The sequence below is a fragment of the Neoarius graeffei genome, chromosome 20 (genome assembly GCF_027579695.1).
Source record: "Neoarius graeffei isolate fNeoGra1 chromosome 20, fNeoGra1.pri, whole genome shotgun sequence".
Taxonomy (NCBI): domain Eukaryota; kingdom Metazoa; phylum Chordata; class Actinopteri; order Siluriformes; family Ariidae; genus Neoarius; species Neoarius graeffei.
In genome coordinates this window covers 14498262-14523955 of record NC_083588.1, presented here as the reverse complement: position 1 = coordinate 14523955, position 25694 = coordinate 14498262, and the positions used below count along the sequence as shown (strand labels likewise).

The following is a 25694-nucleotide window of genomic DNA, read 5'->3' as shown; positions in this document are numbered from 1 at the left end:
GACTTGTTGGAATCCAGACGTGAACGAAGAGCTAACGCCCAAGCTGAATAAAATAATTGCTGCTGTAAACGGGAGCGGTTTTGCAGGAATGGAGCTGAGTGAAATTTTATACAACAAGGCCGAATATATTGAGACAGTACGTGAATGTTTTCTGGTTTTATTTCAGCTGCTGTTGAATGCAAAAGCGGCTGTATTGCTAACTTAGCTAGGAGGCTAACAGTGATAACGTTTGTGTGTTTTGTTCACAGCTAGCAAAACATTTCTGCAAAGCTAAAGGGCTGTAACTGAGAGAGTTCGAGGGAGAGCTGGCGTTTTAGAGCTCGTTTAGCTGGAAATGGAATCGCGTTGTTGGCTTTGGGGCAGTGCAGGGAGGAAACCGGGTGATTCGGGTTTTTACTGTAGATTTCAGTGGAAGGCAGGCAGGCAGAAAACTGTTTACTCTGTCAAACACAACAACCTCTTCATAACAACTGTGAAAACACGAGAGGACAGATAAACAGTCATCTATATTCATTCACAACTGGTGTTTCAGAGCTTGTTTGAAATTGTTCTTTGCTGTTTTGGACAGCAATATGTTCACTATGATACACTTCTTGAAATGAAGCCCTGAACTAAAGGTTAGAGAAGGACCATAAGGTTGCTGGTTCGAGTCCCTGGACCAGCAGGCATGGCTTGAACAAGGCAGCTAAATGCTCGTAATGTAATGTACAGTGGTGCTTGAAAGTTTGTGAACCCTTTAGAATTTTCTATATTTCTGCATAAATATGACCTAAAACGTCATCAGATTTCCACACAAGTCCTAAAAGTCGATAAAGAGAACCCAGTTAAAGAAATGAGACAAAAATATTATACTTGGTCATTTTATTTATTGAGGAAAATGATCCAATATTACATATCTGTGAGCAGGGCTTGAAATTAACTTTTTTTTCTTTGTGTCCCCCCCCCCCCCCCCCCGTGGTCCCGAATTCTGTGTTGTATTGTCCCGAATGGAAGCAATAGTGTCCCCATTTTTTTCCTCTCTGAAATAACCAGTGGTTAATATTATCATATGAAGTTACTATTATATTTGTAACTATGCGATTTTGAACCCTTTATATCATTTTTACAATAAGTCACAAAACACAAGCGACACATGTCCTATACATCATCTACTTCAAAATTACAGTTATTGCATTTTCAGTTTATTAAACTTTGGTGATCTCACTGTATGAATAGATACCCGTTTATTTAAAGGGGCCAACTAGCTCATTCAGAAAATGTTTCAACTCCCTACATCTGCAGTACACTTTAGCTGAAAATAAGACCCCTTTTATGTTCATTTCATCTACTTATACCTTGAATATCTGTTGGCATATATAAGGCCAACTTATCATTTTCACCATTACCGTTATCCATTTTTATGAACTTTCCGTTATCCATTACCGTTATCCATTTTTATGAACTTTCCGTTATCCATTTTTATGAACTTTTGCTGCCGGGTGCAAATGTTAGCACCATGAGCATAGTGGCAGGTCCGAGCCTAGTTGTGCTGCTGACTGACTAAACTTTCTGAACTAGAAAGACACCAAGAAAACTCACTTATTCTGTTGAACGGTATCTTCCGTCAATATCATCCACATCATTCCTGTTGTATTTTATAACGTGTCTAACAGTGTTCATTAAGTTCATTCAGTTGCTAGCGTTGCCTGCAGACCAGGCGATGACACTTTGGATCCTGAAGGTCCCGGAGACGTTATGTCTGGGCTTTCAGTTTCTTCCCCGCGGTCGGTCCGCTTCAACCACTTAAGCATTTTTGTTCTGGCAAGAGTCGGCGCAGCGTGTGCGGTAGCGATTCCATTCCAAGTCCATATAATGCGGACTCCGGCCGAAGATTCTAGAACAGAATGCGCTGCGCTGTAGCCTACGGATGCAGGTGCATCGAAAGTGTAGCTACTATGTATTTTTCGCTGTTAACGTTTTAAAATTAAAATTGACAAATTAGGTGAATGTCTACGTATGTGTTACGGCTTTGTAAATAATATTAATGTAGAACTTTTTTTCTAGATCTATTTTTTCCATTGTCCCGGGATTGTCCCAGATATGATAATTTTGTGTCCCGATGACATTTTTTATAGTCCCCGGGACGTCGGGACACCGTTAGTTTCGAGCGCTGTCTGTGAGTGGCAAAAGTATGTGAACCTTTGCTTTCAGTATCTGCTGTGACCCCCTTGTGCAGCAATAACTGCAACTAAACGTTTGCGGTAACTGTTGATCAGTCCTGCACACCGGCTTGGAGGAATGTTAGCCCGTTCCTCCGTACAGAACAGCTTCAACTCTGGGATGTTGGTGGGTTTCCTCACATGAACTGCTCGCTTCAGGTCCTTCCACAACATTTCCATTGGATTAAGGTCAGGACTTTGACTTGGCCATTCCAAAACATTAACTTTATTCTTCTTTAACCATTCTTTGGTAGAACGACTTGTGTGCTTAGGGTCGTTGTCTTGCTGCATGACCCACCTTCTCTTGAGATTCAGTTCATGGACAGATGTTCTGACATTTTCCTTTAGAATTTGCTGGTATAATTCAGAATTCATTGTTCCATCAATGATGGCAAGCCGTCCTGGCCCAGATGCAGCAAAACAGGCTCAAACCATGATACTACCACCACCATGTTTCACAAATGGGATAAGGTTCTTATGCTGGAATGCAGTGTTTTCCTTTCTCCAAACATAACGCTTCTCATTTAAACCAAAAATTCTATTTTGGTCTCATCCGTCCACAAAACATTTTCCAATAGCCTTCTGGCTTGTCCACGTGATCTTTAGCAAACTGCAAACGTGCAGCAATGTTCTGTTTGGAGAGCGGTGGCTTTCTCCTTGCAACCCTGCCATGCACACCATTGTTGTTCAGTGTTGTCCTGATGGTGGACTCATGAACATTAGCCAATGTGAGAGAGGCCTTCAGTTGCTTAGAAGTTACCCTGGGGTCCTTTGTGACCTCGCCGATGATTACACACCTTGCTCTTGGAGTGATCTTTGTTGGTCGACCACTCCTGGGGAGGGTAACAATGGGCTTGAATTTTCTCCATTTGTACACAATCTGTCTGACTGTGGATTGGTGGAGTCCAAACTCTTTAGAGATGGTTTTGTAACCTTTTCCAGCCTGATGAGCATCAACAACGCTTTTTCTGAGGTCCTCAGAAATCTCCTTTGTTCGTGCCATGATACACTTCCACAAACATGTGTTGTGAAGATCAGACTTTGATAGATCCCTGTTCCTTACATAAAACAGGGTGCCCACTCACACCTGATTGTCATCCCATTGATTGAAAACACCTGACTCTAATTTCACCTTCAAATTAACTGCTAATCCTAGAGGTTCACATACTTTTGCCACTCACAAAGATGTAATATTGGATCATTTTCCTCAATAAATAAATGACCAAGTATAATATTTTTGTCTCATTTGTTTAACTGGGTTCTCTTTATCTACTTTTAGGACTTGTGTGAAAATCTGATGACGTTTTAGGTCATATTTATGCAGAAATATAGAAAATTCTAAAGGGTTCACAAACTTTCAAGCACCACTGTAGAAGCCTTTATTTGTCACATGCACACTTCAAGCACAGTGAAATTCATCCTCTGAAGCAGTGAACACAGCCACACTACAGCGCCCGGGAAGCAGTCAAGGGTACCTTGCTCAAGGGTACCCTACATTTAACCAAACCGCATGTCTTTGGACTGTGAAGGAAACCCACACAGACACGGGGAGAACATGCAAACTCCACACAGAAAGGCCCTCGCTGGCCGCGAACCCGGAACCTTCTTGCTGTGAGGCGACCGTGCTAACCGCTACACCACCGTGCCGTGTACAATATAAAGATCATCGTCAAGGAAAGCATCTGAAGTGCAAGTACATGCATAACACCAGATGTCTTCACTTGCCCCTGAATGATATCGGATTTTTGGCATGGATACCGGTAACCATTAAAATATCGTGCATAATAATAATAAGAAACCTTTATTTGTCACATGCACACTTCAAGCACAGTGAAATTCATCCTCTGCATTTAACCCATCTGGGGCAGTGAACACACATGCAGAGCAGTTGGCAGCCACACCAGAGCACCCAGGGAGCAGTCAGGGGTTAGGTACCTTGCTCAAGGGCACCAGATGTTAACCTAACTGCATGTCTTTGGATTGTGGGGGAAACCCACGCAGGAGGGTAGAACATGCAAACTCCACACAGAAAGGCCCTCGCTGGCTGCTGTGAGGCGACAGTGCTAACCACTACACCACCATGCTGCCCCGAAGGAAATGACTCTGATGACCCTAGAAGTCCAACACACTATCCATTGCGCCACAGAGCCCATTTTTTAAAAATAATAATAATGGAGAAAAAAATAGTCAAGCAGGCCTAAATATGCTTGATTGGGGAGGAAAAAACATTTTGAACCATGCACACAACAGAATTACTTTAAGCCTAAAAAAACCCACGTATATCTGTGTGGAAACATTCACACTTATGAGTAATGTGTTTTCAAAGTGTAGTATTTTTAAATTGGGAAAAATGATTGAATAAATCATCAATGTTAATATAGCTATGGGATACTTTGCTTATTTATTTAGCATCTGGACAAAAAAAAAATCACTTAAAACTAGCGCTACGTTCACACTGCAAGGCTTAATGCTCAATTCCGATTTTTTTGTGAAATCCGATTTTTTTGTGAGGTCGTTCACATTAACAAATATATGCGACTTGTATGTGATCCTCAGTATGAACGAAAAGCGACCTAAAAGTGTTCCGCATGCGCATTGCAGGATACGACGACGTCACACGCAGTGAGCATGGCCAGTGTTTACGGAAGTAAAACCGCCCGGTTGCGGTATGACCCATCCAATCTAGCTTGAATAGCTGCATCCCCCCAAATGGAAATCAGCTCCCTAACCTCTGCGTCCTTCCATTGAGAAGATTCAGAACCTTCACAGCCCGAAGCGTCCCTCGCAGTGATGTCATGCGCAGGGGCACAGATACGTTTTTTGAACTGGGAGGGACAAAAAACTGGGGGGGACAAAGCTGCCAGCAAACCAACCCCAACCCCGATATGCCTGTCAAACTTGTTGTTAGTAACCATAGCAACCAAGCTCGAGCTCGCAACCTGTGCAGTCTGCGCAGCTCAACCAACCGAATATCAGTCTTTGTTTTGTTTTATGTGAGTTGTTGCAACTATGTATACACTGCCGTGCACCTCAATAAACCGAATGGTAATTAGTCTTTTGATTTTTCCGTGAGGTTTGCCTTATGCAAAGAAAGACAGCATAGACGTTTTTTCCTCCCTATAAGTGGGGGGGACCGAACGAGGTGAATTTAAATCTGGGTGGGACGAGTCCCACCCTCTATCTGCGCCCGTGATTATGCGCCATGTTGTTGTAACTTTTTTTGAGAGACCTGCCGCCTACTTCAGCGCAGAATAGTGACGTTTGTGGCTTGTTGATGACGTGTAAGTCGGATGAATGCGACCTGGCGGTTCAGACTGAAGTCGCATATGAAAAGAGCGGATAGGGATCGGAATTAGGACCACATATCCAAACGGCCTGGGTCGGATTTGAAAAAATCGGATCTGTGTCGTTCATATTGTCAATAAAAGATCGGATACAGGTCACATATGGGCGAAAAGATCGGATTTGAGTCACTTCAGCCTGCAGTGTGAACGTAGCCTAAAAATGTATGTGTGTAGCCGAGCTGCTGAGCGCTATATAAAAGCCGTAGAGCTCAGAGCCTATAGTCAAGTCAACTTTATTGTCAAATATGCTATACATGCTCGACATACAGCACAGATGACATTTCAGTCCTCTCTGACCCACGGTGCAAACAGGCAATGCAATAAATAAAAATACAATAATTGAAAAAAAACAAACAGTTAGGGGTGTCACGATTCACTCACTCTTCGATTCGATACGATTATCGATTATTAGTACTCGATTTGATTCACTTTAAGTTGATAAACAAGTAAGAAATGATGTACTTTGACTAGTTTCACTTTAATTTGAAAACTGTTACACAAAGGTAAAATTTTCAGTCAACATTAACTCAAAGTAATGAAATGAGCAATAAGTAGGAGAGTTATACACGGTATCATACCTAAAATTTTATCAGAAATATAGATATGATACTATGATTCTCCCCAACATGCTACATTAGACAAGCTAACCTCATTTATAAAAAGATACACACTTATATATGACGTGTATTTGATATATATGATGTATATTCATACATTGTTACTTTACGGAAATCTTCAATAAGTTTGGTCTTTTCATGCCAGCCTGTTGTAGACCTATAATGCACATGAAATGACACTCCTCACCTCAACATGTCCTTTACAATCATTTAAGCCACCATGGGCAATGCTGAAACCACTGCTGCAAACAGTACATCGCGCGAAACTGTCATTATTTTCTACCATTATTAGGCAGGGAGATTCTTTTGTGTAATCTGAGCTGAAGTGGGTTTTGTACTTTCGTTTTTTGGGGCGCGCGCTCTCTCTCTGCTATGCCGGTCGGTCCTCGAGAAAAGGGATAACTGAAAGCTGATTGGCTTATTTTGCTGAGTAACCCAATCAGGATGCTCTTTGTCTGGCATGCACTACATGAACAGGCACACAGGCAGTGTTGCCACATTGGGTGGTTTTAATAAGTGCATTTTGGCGGGTTTTGAACATATTTTGGGATGGAAAACGTCAGCAATATCTGGCAACACTGCACACAGTCTCCCTCGCGCGCGGACATTCTAAGATGCGCGATGCAGACCTTAATGTTGCGCGCGCACGCTCTTGCTCGCTTCTATCAATATGCAGGAGACTCCCGGAAGTTCTGGGAGACTTGGGAATGTAAGGTAATTCATGAATCGAATCGAAATTGAAGTATGACGAATCGAAATCGAATCGTACTGCTACCGATTCGATTTTCGATGAACCGAATCGTGACACCCCTACAAACAGTATAAACACTCTAGATAGGAACTATACATATGGCCCTTTTCCACTACCCTTTGTCAGCTCACTTCAGCCCGACACGGCTCGCGTTTCGACTACCTCAGAGCAGCACGACTCAGCTCGCTTCAGCCCTGCTTAGCACCCAAAACTCGCACCGTTTTGGAGTGGGGCTGAAGCGAGCCAAACCGAGCCAAGTGGGGCTAGGGGCGTGAGGAGACACTCCCCTGTGCACTGATTGGTGAGGAGGAGTGTCCTCACATGCCCACACACGCCCCGCGAGCACGCTGGGATCTGTAAACACCGTAAACCCGGAAGAAGAAGAATTACGAGAATTTCTGAAGCCTTATGCGCCTCGCCTCATCTATACGCTCTTGCCAGTATCTGTTGGCGTTGTCGGTGACAACAAGCCACAGCACCAAGACCAGCAACACTAACGACTCCATGTCCTCCATGTTTATTGTTTACTATCCGGGTCGTGAGACTACCGCTTAAAAGCTCACTGATGTCACTGTTTGCGCCGCTTAACGACATCACGTGACGTCCACCCACTTTCGCTAACTCCACCCAATGTGTCCACCCACTTCCAGCCAGCACGGTTCAGCGCGGTTGTAGTCGAAATGCAACTCCAACAGCCCCACTCAGCTCGACTCAGCCTGACTCAGCACCGCACGGCTCAGCCCAACTCAGCCGCGTTTGTAGTGGAAAAGCGGCAATAGACTAAACACATATTTTTCGAGGTTATTTCAGTTTTTCCTCTTATACAGTGTGTCTTTCTTTGGTCTATTCTACCAACACAAAGACTATACAGTCCTTCCTTTCCATTTCGGACAGTTATTGAAACAGGATTAATTTCTCATGTTTTTTTGCCATTTTCACTTCATTCTCACAGTCATGTCTTAACAGTGTTTATTGGTCGCAAGCTACATGACAATTGTGGCAGTGAATTATGTGACCAATAAACTGTAATTGTAGCCTTTGTGTTGGTATAATAGATAGGGCCCGTTTACACGAGGACGCTGTCGAGTAAAAACGACTAAATATTTTATCGGAAGTGCCTTTCGTCTACACGGGGACGGCGTTTCCGAGGCTGAAAAACGGAAAAAATTGAAAACGCCTTCCAGAGTGGATAAGTTTAAAAACAGCCCCCGTTGCATATCCGTCTAAACTACCCAATACGCGAAACTCTGCTCGGATCTGCTCACGTCGGGTACGCGTTTACGTCATACATATGTCATATACTGTACATGCCAGCCCGGGAAGTAAGAAAGTAAGTAAAAAAGTAAGAGCATGTCTGATTACATCGATCCAACGGACCTTCAAGCTGCTCTGGCAGCTTTAATAAACGTCCAGGAGTCCTTCGAACATCTATACCGAATCTGCACATATACCGTTAATGAACAGAGGCGGGTATAGTATGCTCTTACTTTCTTACTTACCATAGCCAGAGTAGTCAAAGTTTTCGCGGCGCAGATGTGCAGATCAGACAAGACGGAAGACGTTGCGCATGCGTGCAGACATAGCGGAGGTCTTTCACAGCACCACCGAGCCGCCTGGCATGCACATCCAATTGAGTTCCACACATTTATGCGTCACCGTATAGACGCAGATTTCCTCCTTGAAAACGGCCGTGTAGACGCGGAAAAAAGTGAGAACGAAAACGGACTTTTGCGTTTTTGTTTCAGACCGTCCCCATGTAAAGTGGGCCATAGATAGAAAGAGAAAGATGCACTGTATAAGAGAAAAACTGAAATAATCTCCCTAAAAATAATTATAGTAGGAAAAGAGCCGTTCAAAAAATGCTCAGAGACTGAATTGGAAAGGGGGGGGGGAACAATGAAGGGGAGCGCTGTAAAGATGTGTAAGGAATGGGGCTAAAGTTGAGAAAATAAGGAGGTAACAAAACGGCGGAAAGTCCGAAGATACTTTTCTTGGGGCAAATTTGATCAGGTTTAAAGAGGAACTGCAGTCATTTTTAAACTTGTTTTATTTCTTAATTAACGTGTTTTTCAATTACGTTTTCGGTTTTATTAACCTTATATCGTGATTCGTATTGGCAATATTATATTACACTTATCAGCCTTTTCGGTTTTTAGCCATGTTGAATGTAGTTCGTTTGGTCCACGGCAGGCGTCGCTTATCCACGCGATCTTCACGAGACTTGTGCGAGACTTCAAACGTGAAGTGTCAGCGCCGCCATTTTGAAAACTGTTTACACAGCGGCCAGATCGCCATATCATTCCAATTTAGATTAATGTCGAGATTTGCCAGCTTCATCAGTGATGGAGATTATTCCATACGACTTGGAACCATTGGTTAAATAATGAAAAAACGCTTTCGGACACGACTCCGTCGCGCTGATATTTACGTCATTACTGTCGCACAATTAAAACGTGCCAGATCAGCCGGCTGGTGGGATTTCAAAATAATAAATAAATGCATGTATTTTTGTGCTAAATCCAAATGATACGGAGCGTATTTCCCACATTAATCAATACAAAGTCCCTGCATCTTTCAGTTCTTTTAAATCAAGGCTGAATACGTTCTTCTTTGCCGCTGCTTTTTATTAAATCAAATTTGAGGCTTTTAATTTGATATCTTTCAGCACGACCGCAGTGCATGATGGGATATATTGCTTGGTTAGTGACTGTCGGTTGTACACTACTTTTCGTGATGCATTGTGGGATACTTTGAGTGCGCTATATAGGGTGTAAATAATCCTCCAGCACTACAAAATGGCGTCCTCATTATATAGTGAGTAGGGAGCGATTTTGGACACGGAAAACTTCCGGCTTGATTACGTCATTATTCGAAAGAAGGCGTGCGTGTCTTTTGACAACGTCGGCAGATGTTGGTCACTTTGATTTCCGCTGTATGTTTTACTTCCGTCCTACGATGTCTCGCACAGGTCTCGACGAATCTCGTTTACAGCCATTGCTTTGACATATGGACTGATATATTACAGAGCGTATTTCAAACACTCATAACATGCTATAGCAGTGACACAATATCTGTCAGAAATGCATTCTGACATTTTATAAAATGAGAGAAATAGAATTTTGATGATAAAAAATTGACACAAGTCAAATCCACATGATGCGAGTGGTAAGATGGCGGTCAGGTGGCGTCACTCTGACAAGCCTATGAGCTCTCCAGATTTTGTGTCGGGTCAGCTGACTGTAGAGTTGCATAGTGCCCTCTGGTGGACAAAATACACAATGACACCACTCAGAACATGGATGAAGGTTCCATCTTCCATGTCTTTGTTTCTTTTAATTGCCGTTTATCGATACATATATGTTATTTACCAGCTGGGAGGTCCGTATCGTGAAATACCGTGACGGAGGTCTTTTAAGTACTGAGCGAGGCCCTCTGGGCCGAAGTCAGTATTCAATGCCGAAGTCACGGTATTTCACCATACGATCCGACCTTAAGCTGGTAAATAATATATTTATTTTTTTCTTGACCAAATTCTAACAGAAAACGAGCGCGCCCGAAAGGGAAAACCGAGCCGAGCCGCCATTTTGAATCCTCATTCACAGCTGTAATGCAAATGGCTTCCTCCTCGGTATACAAGTGCACTTCCATGGCAGGAAACAACTACATTTTGCCGCCTATGTAGTCCCCTGTTTATACAAAATTGAGTCATTCAGGATTCAGCCATGTTTTTGCTTGGCGTTAGCAACAGTTAGAGGTTTTTAGCTTTCTCCTGAAATGTTTTCTTTTATTTCTTCTTCCTCAGGGTAGTAAAACTCGCTTTCGCTGTGAACACTGTCGTTATCGCGATCCATGATGTAAAATTAATGCTGGTCTCCTGAGAAACGCGAAAATAAATGTTGACAAAAATTGCGACTATGTTTGTTCTTGTTGCGAACGAGCGAATCGCCAGAGGTCCGTAACCAGGGTCCGTATCGTAGGATACAGACCCGCTTGCCAGCCAATCAGAGCGCAGGATTTGATGGAAACCAGACCGCGAAAAAAATAAACCGATTTATTGGTCAGGCCGTTATGTTAGTCCGTGTGTGTTTACAAAGAAACGGTGTCGAAGATGTTAAGTAAAATAAAGTTCATTCATCTCATCTCATTATCTGTAGCCGCTTTATCCTGTTCTACAGGGTCACAGGCAAGCTGGAGCCTATCCCAGCTGACTACGGGCGAAAGGCGGGGTACACCCTGGACAAGTCGCCAGGTCATCACAGGGCTGACACATAGACACAGACAACCATTCACACTCACATTCACACCTACGGTCAATTTAGAGTCACCAGTTAACCTAACCTGCATGTCTTTGGACTGTGGGGGAAACCGGAGCACCCGGAGGAAACCCACGCGGACACGGGGAGAACATGCAAACTCCGCACAGAAAGGCCCTCGCCGGCCACGGGGCTCGAACCCGGACCTTCTTGCTGTGAGGCGACAGCACTAACCGCTACACCACCGTGCCGCCTAAAATAAAGTTAAATTTTGCTAAAAACCCTTAATTTGCCCTATAAATGGAGCTTTTTGGGACATCTTGTATATTTGGAAAAGAAAACGGCAACAAATGTTTTGCAGATAACCTACAACATTAAACCAAGTCAATCATCCTTGTTTGGGAAAGGATCACATCATTTTTAATAACTCGCCCAGTACGAAGCTTGTCCTTGTCCGTTGAAACGCTCTCTCGAGCAGACCTGTCCCACCCTGTGGGCGGGGATTTTGCTCCCTCAGACTGATCATGAATGTGATGACGTGTTTATCCGCGGTTTCTCACTTAACTCTTGGCTGTCCTCCATATTTATCTCGTTCCGATGCTATCGTTTATTCTGTGTAGAGTCGGCGTGGGTGTAGCGCATCTCAAAGCGTCGATCAGTCAAGCACTTGAACACGCCATCACTCTGACTTCCTGTTTCAAAAGGAAATTATGTCAAAACACGGAATCAAATCAGAGCTTTCAAGATGTTTCCTGTTGACTTGGACATGATGCTGATAAATATTTATCACACCTAAAGCAGCCATTATGATGGTGAATATCTGATGCTGGTTCGGACTTAGATTTTTTTTTTCCTGTTTTAATATTTGTGTATTTCTTGTTCCCTGCAGGCGTCGGGCAATAAAGTGAGCAGGCAGTCAGTTCTGTGTGGGAGCCAGAACATCGTCCTGAATGGAAAAGTGAGCCAAGATGGACATCTGTCTGGGTTTCGGTGTAATATTAGCTGTTTGTTAGTCAGTCTGCTGTGGCTAACATGGTTTTCTGTCTCATATCAGACCATAGTGATGAACGACTGCATCATCAGAGGAGATCTGGCTAACGTCAGAGTCGGCAGGCACTGCGTCATCAAGAGCAGGAGCGTGATCCGGCCGCCGTTTAAAAAGTTCAGCAAAGGGTAAGGAGCTGGAATTCATGATCCAGTCAAAATCGAGAAGAGAGAAGACTTTTTTTTTTTTGGTTCTGTTGAAAGAAATATATATATTTCATGACCGTATCTTCTTTTTTTTTTGACATTACACAAAGACCAGAGCTTAGGACATCTCGCAGTCGGTTTATAGAGGGATTTCACTGACATCACCCGAAACCGGAAGTAAACAGACCCTGCGCCATTTTGGAAGACCAACAAACTTGTGATTAGGGGGAAATAACGGCAGCGGTATGTGAACCCACGAGAATAAAGTGAAGTGGCAAACGACTTAAACAAACAAATCTGAGCTGTTTTATCTATGATTTATTGGCCCAACAGTAGACTTGAAAGAAACCTGTGTGAGACTTGGCAAAAAACTGTGGATATAATGGAGAAGTCTGTGCATGATCTGCGGACACTTTGAGGTAAGCAAACGCAAGAAATTCAGATTTAAAACATGCTAAATTGGCCCCAAGTTGATAACTGTATGAGGAGCAAGCCTCCCAGACTTCTACAATTTAATAATAATAATAATAATTTAGGATGGGCGGCACGGTGGTGTAGTGGTTAGCGCTGTCGCCTCACAGCAAGAAGGTCCTGGGTTCGAGCCCCGTGGCCGGCGAGGGCCTTTCTGTGCAGAGTTTGCATGTTCTCCCCGTGTCCGCGTGGGTTTCCTCCAGGTGCTCCGGTTTCCCCCACAGTCCAAAGACATGCAGGTTAGGTTAACTGGTGACTCTAAATTGACCGTAGGTGTGAATGTGAGTGTGAATGGTTGTTTGCCTCTGTGTCGGCCCTGCGATAACCCGGCGACTCATCCAGGGTGTACCCCGCCTTTCGCTCATAGTCAGCTGGCCTGCGACCCTGTAGAACAGGATAAAGCGGCTACAGATAATGAGATGAGATGAGATAATTTAGGATGGTTTGGGGCTTGCTCTCCCTCCTATTATATAAATAAAGCATAGTTGTTGTGTAGGCATATATCATAAATACATATGTATAATTTGGATAAATTAACCTAAATTATGGATACCTTAATAGTAACAAAAAATATTAATTTTTCAACTGAAAAGATATATTATTAAAAGATAAATATCAACAAGATTACCTTGGCCATAACTATGTGTAGGTTATTCTTAATAACAGCTGTAATATCACGAACCAAGCCACTAACAACATAATTGTAAGCCTGTAGCCCTTTGTAGGCTTTCAAGTCATCAGCAGTGTAGGCACTGGGTGTAAACAACAAATAGTTTACAATGTCTGGGTAGCAAACAGATGGCAGAATTGGTGTCAGGTCCTCCTTATGTTTCCATTCTCCCTTGCCCCGAGTCTTGTCTTATATGGGTCAAACCCATCAATCACAGCCAGTTTCTCCACATACCGTGCCCTTTCTGCAGCTGGTAATGTACTCACATAACCAGAATTATCATCCATCGTGTCATTTTACTCTCGCTCGTACTTTGTTTTATATTGTGAGTGCATGTACTTGGTCTTTCAATATGGCGCCTAACAAAATCTCGCGGCGCGGTGACGTCATGCGGTAGCCCTCTATACAGTAACTGATACACTACCGTTCAAAAGTTTGGGGTCACTTTGAAATGTCCTTATTTTTGAAAGAAAAGCACTGTTCTTTTCAATGAAGATCACTTTAAACTAATCAGAAATCCACTCTATACATTGCTAATGTGGTAAATGACTATTCTAGCTGCAAATGTCTGGTTTTTGGTGCAATATCTCCATAGGTGTATAGAGGCCCATTTCCAGCAACTCTCACTCCAGTGTTCTAATGGTACAATGTGTTTGCTCATTGCCTCAGAAGGCTAATGGATGATTAGAAAACCCTTGTACAATCATGTTAGCACAGCTGAAAACAGCTGAGCTCTTTAGAGAAGCTATAAAACTGACCTTCCTTTGAGCAGATTGAGTTTCTGGAGCATCACATTTGTGGGGTCGATTAAATGCTCAAAATGGCCAGAAAAATGTCTCGACTATATTTTCTATTCATTTTACAACTTATGGTGGTAAATAAAAGGGTGACTTTTCATGGAAAACACAAAATTGTCTGGGTGACCCCAAACTTTTGAACGGTAGTGTATATTCCACTCGGACAGTGGTTCTCAATGTGGCGTCCAGGAAGCCCCTGGGGTCTGTGACTTTATTTATTTACTTACTTACTTATTTGTAATAGGGTAAATCACAGCCCATGTGATCAAAGTTATTATAATTAGGGGTCCAAGGACCAAAGTCAACTCCATGACTTCCTGATGTTTTAGGAATTAAACAGTGTTGATGAAATAAATATGACGGCATATTAGGGCTATTGTAATGAACAAATAAATAAATAGATAGTTTAGAGAGAAGGTGATATTTTAAGGAAAAAAAACAACCTCACAAGTCACTTTCTGAGATAAAAGTGAAATTTACAAGAAAAACCCCTGATATTCTCTGAGATTATAAGCTCATAAATTTGTGAAAGGGGAAAAAAACTCCATTCCGATCTTAAAACGTCACAAATTTGAGGGAAAAATAACCAGATCGCTTCACTTTGCAAGGTTGGATCAACGTCATCACACCACAGAAGCCATCAGAGAGCTGAAAGTTAGAGAAAAGGTAGCCTTATTATACATACAGGCCACTTTTTCCATGGAATAAAAACGTGTTCTATTCCCTTCTAGTGGGTTTCTTGATAGCATGCAATATTGTTATCATATCGCTTATCCTACATGTATTACGCTCCTGTCCCCAATGGAGAATGAGCGTGCAATATTGTCATAATATTGCACTGACAACACGATGTCACACGTCAGAGCTCATGCGAAGATCCAATGACAAAACTTTTCTGCTACGCATGCGCACAATCATTTCTTTGTTGGCTGGGAAAGAGAGACAACGGGGTTCATTCGGTGCTTGGAGAAAGCACTAAATAAATAAACTGAAACTAAAGACGTGCTGAAGCTCTGAAAGGCGGCCAAAACTTCATTAGATATTCTTCACACACATTTACAAGAGAAAAACATACCAACGGACATCGAAAAACTGGAAAAGAGAGCAATAGCGGAAATATTGTCAAAGTTCTACTTGGAGGTGAGGAAAAGTGACGGAGACTTTTACAAGAGGACTTCACTTGTGGACTTCACTCAGCGAAGCCCTTTGGTTTTGAACAACTGCAATGGAACAATTAACTACAGTATGACCAAAAGTAACTGAACTTGAACTGTCTACCTGGATATCACTTGTATATAAGTTGGGTTGTTGTTCAGGCTTTTTGGACTTGTCCCATTTTTATTGCTAGAACTTGGACTCTGTACATGTACTGACGGAACATTGAATTTCATTCGATCAGAATCAGCATTCAATATTGGTAAGTTACCGCGCTGTTCTTAACTTTTTGTAAAATCAATAACTGTTCCATCGAATGTGTATGCATAATAATAATAATATGGGCTAGCTTTGAGTGGAATATCAGATATATTCCATTCAGCTCGCATGATATTGAACGAGTGGAAGACGAGTAGCTGAATGGAATATATCTGATATACCATGAAAAAAGCCAGCCAATATTATTTAAATAAAGCACGAAGGGCTTTTCAACTACGTTTCTCAGAATGCACTGCAGCCAGGAAGCTGTACATGTGATTGTTGTCTCAGAGAGTGTCCGAGTTTTATTTCTCGTAAATTTGTGACCTTTTGAGTGTTTTTTTTTCTCTCTCATAAGTTTACTAGAAATTTCTAGCCCCCCCCCCCCCCCCCCCCCGAATATTACCCCCCTCCCTCAGCTCTGTATTTTATTATTATTATTTTTTTAAATGTACAATGGCCCTAATACGTTGTCATAAAAAAAAATCCATCCTGAAGGGGTGTGTGGAATTTATTTTCCCAGTTAAAGACGGTCCCTAGCTACAAAAAAAAAAAAAAAAATGTACCAGACTGCAACTAGCTGGGACAGGATTGTCCTTGGTACGAATCCTCAGCCTGGGATATTTGTCTTGTTTCCACAGGGTGGCTTTCTTCCCCTTGCACATCGGCGATCACGTGTTCATCGAGGAGGACTGTATCGTAAACGCAGCTCAGATCGGCTCATACGTTCACATCGGGAAAAACTGCGTCATCGTACGTAGTTTATTTGTCTTCACAGTCAATCCTTTTTTTTTTTTTACACTTTAAAAGCTGCTTTAAACAACTGACGCGCAGCAGATTTAACCTCTGTTCACACGCCCACCTGTCAAGTCCTCTGTAGTTGTTTTATTATCGTGTTATATACTTGTATGGTGCCAGGCTTCGTAGGCAAATTAGCCAGTCAAGCTAACTGTACTCTGTACATACACTCACCAGAGGCACCGGTGATCGCTGCTACTTCCTTTGATTTTCTGTCCACAATTATGACACACTGTGCATCATAAAATAAAAGAAAGTAGGTCTGCACACTGCTGGATACGCTCCAAAAAATAAACTTTATTTAATTAAAACAAGCAACGTTTCGATCACCCTGGATCTTCATCAGGCATATAGGTAACAGGAAGAGGCTGTGGCCTATATCACATGACCCTGCTCTACACCCGCCCAGGCAAGGCACCCAAAGGTAATTTTACGCGCAAATGTAATTCTTTCAACCACCCGCACACTGGGAAGCCTTTTAAAATAAAAGGCGTTATTTTGTGCAATACACGAAATGTAATTTATATGATTAAATGTCCCTGCGGATTAGCCTATATAGGCAAAACAACAAGGTGTCTAAAAACGCGCATCGCAGAGCATAGAAGTAACATACGGTTGAATGATGAGAAGAACCCTGTAGCTGTCCATTTTAACACGTTTAAGCACAACCTCGCAACCCTCCAATATATTGGCATTGAACATGTTGCTACACCTAGACGTGGGGGTGATGTTGATAATCTCCTTTTAAGACGCGAGGCTTTTTATATATATACCTTGAACACCATTGCACCTAAGGGAATGAATATGTATTTTGATTTAAAACCTTTTTTGTAATTGACTTTTTTTAAACACGTGACATGTATTTTATATGTTGGTGTACCATATTCACATCTTTTTATCTTTCAAATTTGTAAATGTTTTTTGGTTTTGCCTTTTGTATGATTGGTACAGGTTAAGACACCTGTCTGTCTAATTGATTGGCACCTTTGGGTGCCTTGCCTGGGCGGGTGTAGAGCAGGGTCATGTGATATAGGCCACAGCCTCTTCCTGTTACCTATATGCCTGATGAAGATCCAGGGTGATCGAAACGTTGCTTGTTTTAATTAAATAAAGTTTATTTTTTGGAGCGTATCCAGCAGTGTGCAGACCTACTTTCTTTTATTGTCTGACACTTTTGTCTGGCACCTGCAAAGAGTTTTTGGATGTGTGCACCCTACTTAAACGACACTGTGCATCATAGAAATTCAAAACACACTCCTGAATCCAGTGCATCAGAATCACAGATCCAGCTGCTTCAATATTAAACAGAGGTGTGTGTGTGTGTGTGTGTGTGTGTGTGTGTGTGTGTGATGCAGGGTCGGCGATGTGTGCTGAAGGACTGCTGTAAGATCCTGGATAACACGGTCCTGCCTCCTGAGACAGTCGTTCCTCCATTTACAGTGTTCTCTGGATGTCCAGGTCGGTGCCCTTCGATTTAAACACATCCTCCTTTTTTCCCCCTCAGAGTTGCAACTTTTTTTGAAGAATTAATTGTGCCATTTCATTGAGTGTGAATGAAACACATTAGGGCTAATTAAAGCTAGACTGCCTTTCAGATTTTTCAAGTGTAGGCCATAAAAAAATAATTTTCCCCGACGCCTGATTATTTTTGTTTAGAAAGCTGCTGAATTCAAATCACAGACTTCCAATTTTATTTTATTATTTTTTTTAATAGAACAGTTAATGAATTTAGGGCCACGTGGCCCTAAATTCTCCACTTTTTTTTTTCCTGCTTTACCATGACCCAATTCAAGATACTACATCATGCATCACGTTCTGGACTTTACGCGTTCACACAAGGCATTGTGGGATACAAATTTGAAACTGAGCACTACTAGGCTACGTGGATTATTTTTGTATAACTGCACAGTCTGGAGTGATTTGCCAGTGATTACACTGCTTAGCTGTTAAGGAATGACGCATCGTATGACATTTTAGAGTTAGATTGAATTAGGGCTGCACGATTATGGAAAAAATGATAATCACGATTATCTTGATCAAAATTGTAATCGCGATTATTAATCACGATTATTCTTGATGTTAGGGAAATCACTTAAATTTTATTTCACTATATTCAAACAAACAATATGAACAGCTTTCAGTGCAGAATGAAATTTAAAAGAGAAATTCTGATTTCCAAATGACAAATAAATGAAATTTATCCAAGAAATTACCAAAGGATGAAGGAACTGAAAACTCAGTTGCAACAATTACATAGCATTATACTGAGGCCTACAAGTTTTTAGCTAGAAAGACCAGCCTATCAACATGCTCCTCACCTCCCCCTGCTTCTTCAGACACAGATTGACTCTGTTGTTCCGACATAGTTAGCTTTTCTCCCTCACCGCAATCTGTTACCTACTCTCACGCTATCACCCCTTGAAGATACCGCTGCCAGTGTTGCCAGATACTGCTGACGTTTTCCAGCCCAAAATATGTTCAAAACCCACCAAAATGCACTTAAAACCGCCCAAAATGTACTTGATGCCTATCTTGTAAAGTAAAAATATGCAGCTAAAGTCCAGTATACTATTTGTAAATCGAACAAATAGCAACATGAGACCGTCAGTGCTGGAGGTGAAAAATCTGCTGTCTGGTCCTCGGCTCCGTATGGTTGAATCAGATTATAACTCTGCAATCATCTGCTGTGTTCTGAATCCTACATGCACCAGTAGGTGGCGCACACGCATAATATTATGTAGGCTATGTTAGGCTACGATGCATATCTTACACCTGCATTGCTGAGGTTATTTTTTATTTGTCTTTTATTTATTTATTTATCTTTTTATTTATCCTGTTTGTTTTATTAATTTCATAGGCCTAGTTATTCTGCTTAATTTATTTTTGTCTACATCCACATATTTTCTTCATCTGTTATCCTGATTTTTGTGGATTTGTTAGATTGTACCTGTTTTATATACTTCAGTTAAAAAAAAGTGAGGCTGCGATGCATGGCTGAATGTAACATGAGAAGAGAAAATGGAGAATGGATTGCGTCATTCTTATTTATTAGTTTATGAGTTCAGTTTCTGCACTACATTACACACATTCATATTAGTCTTACAGTTACATTAACATTTTTTTTGTTTAAATAATACTTAATGAGATTAATGTTTATTGTTTGATTAATTTAGGCCAATGCTCAATTTTGGTTGTTTAAAATACCTAAGGGGTGCTGGGTAAACTAGGTCTCTGACTTGCCTCAGTTGACGAAAGAGAGCTGTTTTTCCTGATTTCCTTCGCATATTCAAGAACATCATTCGGCTTAGGTGTTTACATTCTGTCCCATCTCTGCTTTCTAGTGGTAGTGAAACTGTATAAACATCTGATAAAAACCCGCCGAATTAACGTCAAACCCGCCCAATTTTTGTCAACCAGCCCAAGCCATTTTTTGCCCGCAAAGTAGAATTCAAAACCGCCCAATCTGGCAACACTGACTGCACTGAAGCTCTGCGCACTTGGCTTGCTTACTTATTTAGGCGGAGTAATGAAACCTTAGTGGTCAAAAAGTGCTTGATCAGATATGCAGCAGAGCTCGCATTTTAAATGGAAATAAATCGCGATTTTCATTTAATTTAATCGTGGCAGCCAAAATCGCGATTTTCAATTAAATTCGATTAATTGTGCAGCCCTAGATTGAATGCTGTGGAACTTCCAACAGACAAGTTATTTCTGGTTATCACTTGAATTAAAGCAGCAATAGACAGACGTTCTCTCACCAGCATCTCCTTCTCAACGCAGCTAGTCCTTTTCTTGATTAACCGTAAGCCATAAACTCCTCTGTCCTGACGATTTTACCGCGCTCAGAAACGTTGCAAAGCTCCATCACTTGTTACAAAGCGCTGACACCCGAGACTCTTTCCAGGAACGTAAAATAAACCTCTCCAAACAAAACAATTATACGTTTCTTCTTTGTTAAACATCACACCGTTTTGTTTATTATTAATTGTAGATAATGTAGCGCATCCATCTAACAAGACCCTGTGTATGAGCGGTTACTAGTTTCCGAACTTTGAGATTTAGGAATTCAACTGCAAATCTCGTGATTGGTCAGCCGCTGGAACACCCATTCTGATATCATCCGACAGCAGCAGTGTTGTCAAGTCCGAGTCGTGAAAGAAAATTCCAAGTCGAGTCCGAGAACAAGACTCCAACCGCAGACACCATTTGACGGTGGCTGCTGCTGCCTTTATGTGAAAGCGTCTCTGCTGCTGTGTCGGACTAACGTTCCTGCCTGACTGCTCCATTTTAGTGAATAGGCTACAGATATAAAGCTTGTTCATCGCTCAGCAAGCCCCGCCCACTATCAACAGGGCAAATAACATGAGAGAGGGTTAACACTAGCTAGTTCATCGCTCAGCAAGCAAGCCCCACCCGCTATCAACAGAGCAATGAACACAGCGTGTCACTTCCTTCTCCGGGTGGAGTGTTGCCAAATGACGATTGAAGTTCGAGGTCGTCCCCGTCGTCTCCTCGATAGTTCTTCTACATACGGAACACACCGCAGTGCATTTTTCCCCACTGCACAATCCTAGGGGCGTTCTCCAGGCATTTTAGCGCCATTAACGTTAGTTTGTTCCTGAACATGACGTATGAACAGGTGAATGTGCATTCTCTTGCACGAAATTAGTCTCACAATTAATGTAGATACAGTTGTGTTCAAAATAATAGCAGTGTGTTTAAAAACGTGAGTAAAGCTCAAAATCCTTATAATAGTTTTTATTTCCATGCATTGGGAACACTGCACATTATATTCTACATCAAAACATGAAGAAAAATGTATAAATATTTTAATTACTTTACAGAAAATGAAGAAAAATGAACCTTGGGCTGTTCAAAAAAATAGCAGTGTCTGCATTTTTCATTACAAACTCCAAATATTGACTGTATAAACTGAAAAAATCTTAAGGCTTTAGTATTCCTGTGAATCACTAAACTAATATTTAGTTGTATAACCACGGTTTCTGAGAACTTCTGGCACCTGTGAACAGGTATTCCAGCCCAGGATGATTTGACAACATTCCACAATTCCTCTGCATTTCTTGGTTTTGCCTCAGAAACAGCATTTTTGACGTCACCCCACAAGTTTTCTATCGGATTAAGGTCCGGGGATTGGGCTGGCCACTCCATAACTTTCATTTTGTTGGTCTTGAACCCTGATGCTGCTCGCTTACTGGTGTGTTTGGGGTCGTTGTCTTGTTGAAACACCCATTTCAAGGGCATTTCCTCTTCAGCATAAGGCAACATGACCTCCTCAAGTATTTTGATATATGCAAACTGATCCATGATCCCTGGTATGCGATAAATGGGCCCGACACCACAGTAAGAGAAACATCCCCATATCATGATGCTTGCACCACCATGCTTCACTGTCTTCAGAGTGTACTGTGGCTTGAATTCAGTGTTTGGGGGTCGTCTGAGAAACTGTCTGCGGCTCTTGGACCCAAAAAGAACAATTTTACTTTCATCAGTCCACAAAATGTTTTTCCATTTCTCTTTAGGCCAGTCGATGTGTTCTTTGGCAAGTTGTATCCTCTTCAGCACGTCTTTTTTTTAACAGTGGAACTTTGCGGGGGCTTCTTGCCGATAGATTAGCTTCACACAGGCATCTTCTAATTGTCACAGTACTCACAGGTAACTTCAGACCGTCTTTGATCACCCTGGAGCTGATCATTGGCTGAGTCTTTGCCATTCTGGCTATTCTTCGATCCATTTGAATGGTAGTCTTCTGTTTTCTTCCACGTCTCTCTGGCTTTGCTGTCCATTTTAAAGCACTGGAGATCATTTTAGCCGAGCAGCCCATCATTTTCTGCACTTCTTTACAGTATACGTTTTACCTCTCCAATCAACGTTTTAATCAAAGCACGCTGTTGTTCTGAACAATGTCTGGAACGACCCATGTTTCTCAGGTTTTCAGAGAGAAATGGATGTACAACATGTGCTGGCTTCATCCTTAAATTAGGGCCACCTGACTGACATCTGTTTTTTCACAGAATGAATGACCTCACTAATTAAACTCCACACTGCTATTATTTTGAACACGTCCCTTTCACTTAATTATTCGATTACACAGACTCAGGAGCATGCATATCATGAATGTTGGGTCTGTTGGTTTTCTATGACTCTACTACACCTACTGGTAAATTATTTGCCATGTAGTAATATAATTTCCACCAAAAACAGTGATTGATCTGGTTAGTCGTGTTGGACTGCTATTATTTTGAACACAAGTGTACATGGATGCAAACGGCGCGCCTTTTGGCGGATGCCGCCTTTTTCACGGCTGTCTGGGGGACTTGTGTGAATTGCGCAGATCCAATGAGTTGTTTTTTTTTGGGGGGGCGTTGGCGTGTCTGATTATAATTTCATCAAAGTAAATTCTGTATTAAAATGACTAAATAAGCAAATGCCGTTACAGTCCATGAAACGTAAGAAGTATAAGTATGAGAAGAAAACAGTAAATCAGAAAGCTGCGCACGTAAAGCCAGTTGGCTGCGCGCCATTATCTGCTGCTGCCTGCACTTCACTGCACGCACAAGGATTTCCATCAGTCCAACGGAAGTTACGTAATTGGCTTTACGTACGCAGCTTTCTGATTTACTGTTTTCTTCTCATACTTATACTTCCTATGTTTCATGGACTGTAACAGCATTTGCTTATTTAGTCATTTTAATACAGAATTTACTTTGATGAAATTATAATCAGACACTCCAAAAAAAAAAAAAAACCTCATCGGATCTGCGCGATTCACACAAGTCCCCCAGACAGCCGTGAAAAAGGCGGCATCCGCCAAAAGGCGCGCCGTTTGCATCCATGAGATATAAATCTCTTATGCCAAATGATTATGGCGTGTTACAAAAAAATAAAGAAAAAACCCGAGTCCTCGTCTCCAATTTACGAGTCATCAGTGCTCAAGTCCTGAAAATTAGGGCACGAGTCGGACTCGAGTACGACGAGCCTGGAGAGCAGTTTGAAATTTCAGCTCCTCGAGCACGAGTTTGAGCTGAGGCTGTACATCACACAAGAATGGGAAGGAAGCAGATCGAAAAGCTCTCCAATGTAATTTTGTTTCATTTTCTGTGGGTTTTCTTTTTTAGGTTTATTTACCGGAGAGCTGCCAGAGTGCACACAGGAGCTGATGATCGACGTGACCAAGAGCTATTATCAGAAATTCCTTCCACTGAGCCAAATCTAACCACCAGCGATCATCATCTTCAACTCGGACTCTTTATCCGTCACCGTCTCCTCCCTTCGCTGAAACACGAAGGGTGTTTGCGACGATGTCCATCTCAATGTTTGTCTTTAGTCTCACTCCATGAACTCTGCGGTTTATGTTTATACATGTACGTGTTGAAGGAACAGGTTGCAGAAGGAGATTGATCGTTTCCCTGAGTAGGGTGTGCTCGGCCTCGCCAGATCAAAGTCATAAGGGGCCCGAAGTCGATTTTTTTTTTTTCTTTAATGAAAGTTTGTATTTATTGTGTAGCATGAAATGTTTCTCCGTGCAAACACACTCTCTGCTTGTAACAAATATCAAACGACTTGTATGATTTTTTGAAACGAAGCCGACTTGTCAAGAGTACGGAAGCCGAGAGCGGCCCTTCATATAATCCTTTTATTTTATTCACCTTGTTATCCCGAGATAACGACATAATTAATTCAGGATCTCGAGAAAACAACACAACTAATTCGAGATCTCGAGAAAACAAAACAGTTATTTCATGATCTTGAGTAAACAGCTGAGAAATGGTTCATTCAGGTGCGCCAAGAGACTTGTGATATGCTGACTTTGGGGCTATTTCTCATTCCGTATAGACGCAACTTTGGTCATTAGAATGTCTGGAACAATCGATCACCTAATAAGGCAATATTTTGATCAGGGGTTGACACAGGGAGAGATTGCATTAAGTCTTTTAATAAGGGATAATTTCAAAATTAGTCCGCGGCACCTCCGCAGAAGACTGGCCCTCTCTCTCAAGGCATCGTAAAAAGCCATTTCTGCTCTGTTAGATGTCCGCCAATTTCTAAGTCTTCGTTGTGTGACCCACAGGGGGCGCAGCTCTGCTAGAAATCTCAGCTGTTTTTTCGAGATCACGGAATAATTGTCTTGTTTTCTCGAGATCCTGAATTAATTATGTCGTTATCTCGGGATAACAAGGCGAATAAAAAAGATTATATGAAGGGCCTCTCGCGGCTTCCGTACAAGAGACTATTTCTTCGTGACGTACATCGTTTAACCATTGTGTGTGTTAATTGTTTACCAGTTTGTCAGTAACCCATGGGTGGATCAGTGAAATTTATTAGCTCATCCACAAGACAAGTAAAAGCTCCAGTGATACCCAGTTCCTGTTTTGGTTGCCTGGAAAGCAATAGATAACATTATTTAAAAAAATAAAATAAAATGCTGCAGTCGTAGTTTGGAATGGCGCCACCTAACTGAAGGGTGATGTATAGCCACCTCCTCAAACAGCCATATTGCTTTGACAGACATCATTCCCTAAACTTGGAGTTGAGATCATCCTGAGTTCTCAAGTAAGAATTCCAAGTTGATGATTTTTTTTTTTTTTTTTTTTCCTGGTTGGAGGTTGGAAATTACGAGTTACAACTTGTAGTCAAATACCGCATACCCTATTGTGAAGTAGTTGGCTGGTTAAGTGGATCAATTCAGACTAAAGGAAATAAACAAGTGTATATCATCGAGCATGTTGTCTTCGCAACCTTGACACACATTCATTTTTCAGCATCGTATGTAAAAAAAAAAAAAAAATTTGATTTGAATCTGTTCAAGTCTTTATTTTCTCGTGAGCCGTTTAACTGTGATCATGTCCTCAGCTGGGGACTTGAACATCAACGTGTTGCTCTGACCAGCATTCTTTGACCGTTAAAACGCTGCTCAATTAGCCTGGGAAATCCCATGCTGCTTTGCACAATCGTTCCGATCTGAAAAGACAGCATGGAAACTATGGTCTAAAGGCTCGCCTGAGTTAGGGAGCCAATCAGAGAGTGGGGAGGGGTGGAAAGACGGTGACACGTACTACTCGACAAACGGAAGCTTGTAGTTTATTTGGGACTGTTTACGGATCACATTTAACATGGCGGCGAGCGATATGAACCAAACTTTCGATCAAGCTTTAGACACTGTTCTGAATAGT

The 25694-nt window shown here is 41.8% G+C and overlaps 1 protein-coding gene across 1 annotated transcript; it reads left to right on the top strand.

The window, feature by feature from the left end:
- dctn5 (dynactin 5) lies at positions 1–25242 on the top strand. The gene is made up of 6 exons (XM_060901296.1): positions 1–136; positions 12053–12121; positions 12218–12336; positions 16347–16458; positions 17859–17961; positions 23640–25242. The coding sequence occupies exons 1-6, from the start codon at positions 89–91 to the stop codon at positions 23735–23737; spliced, it is 549 nt and encodes a 182-aa protein (XP_060757279.1). The 5' UTR covers positions 1–88; the 3' UTR covers positions 23738–25242.
- The last annotated feature ends 452 nt before the right edge of the window (positions 25243–25694 follow it).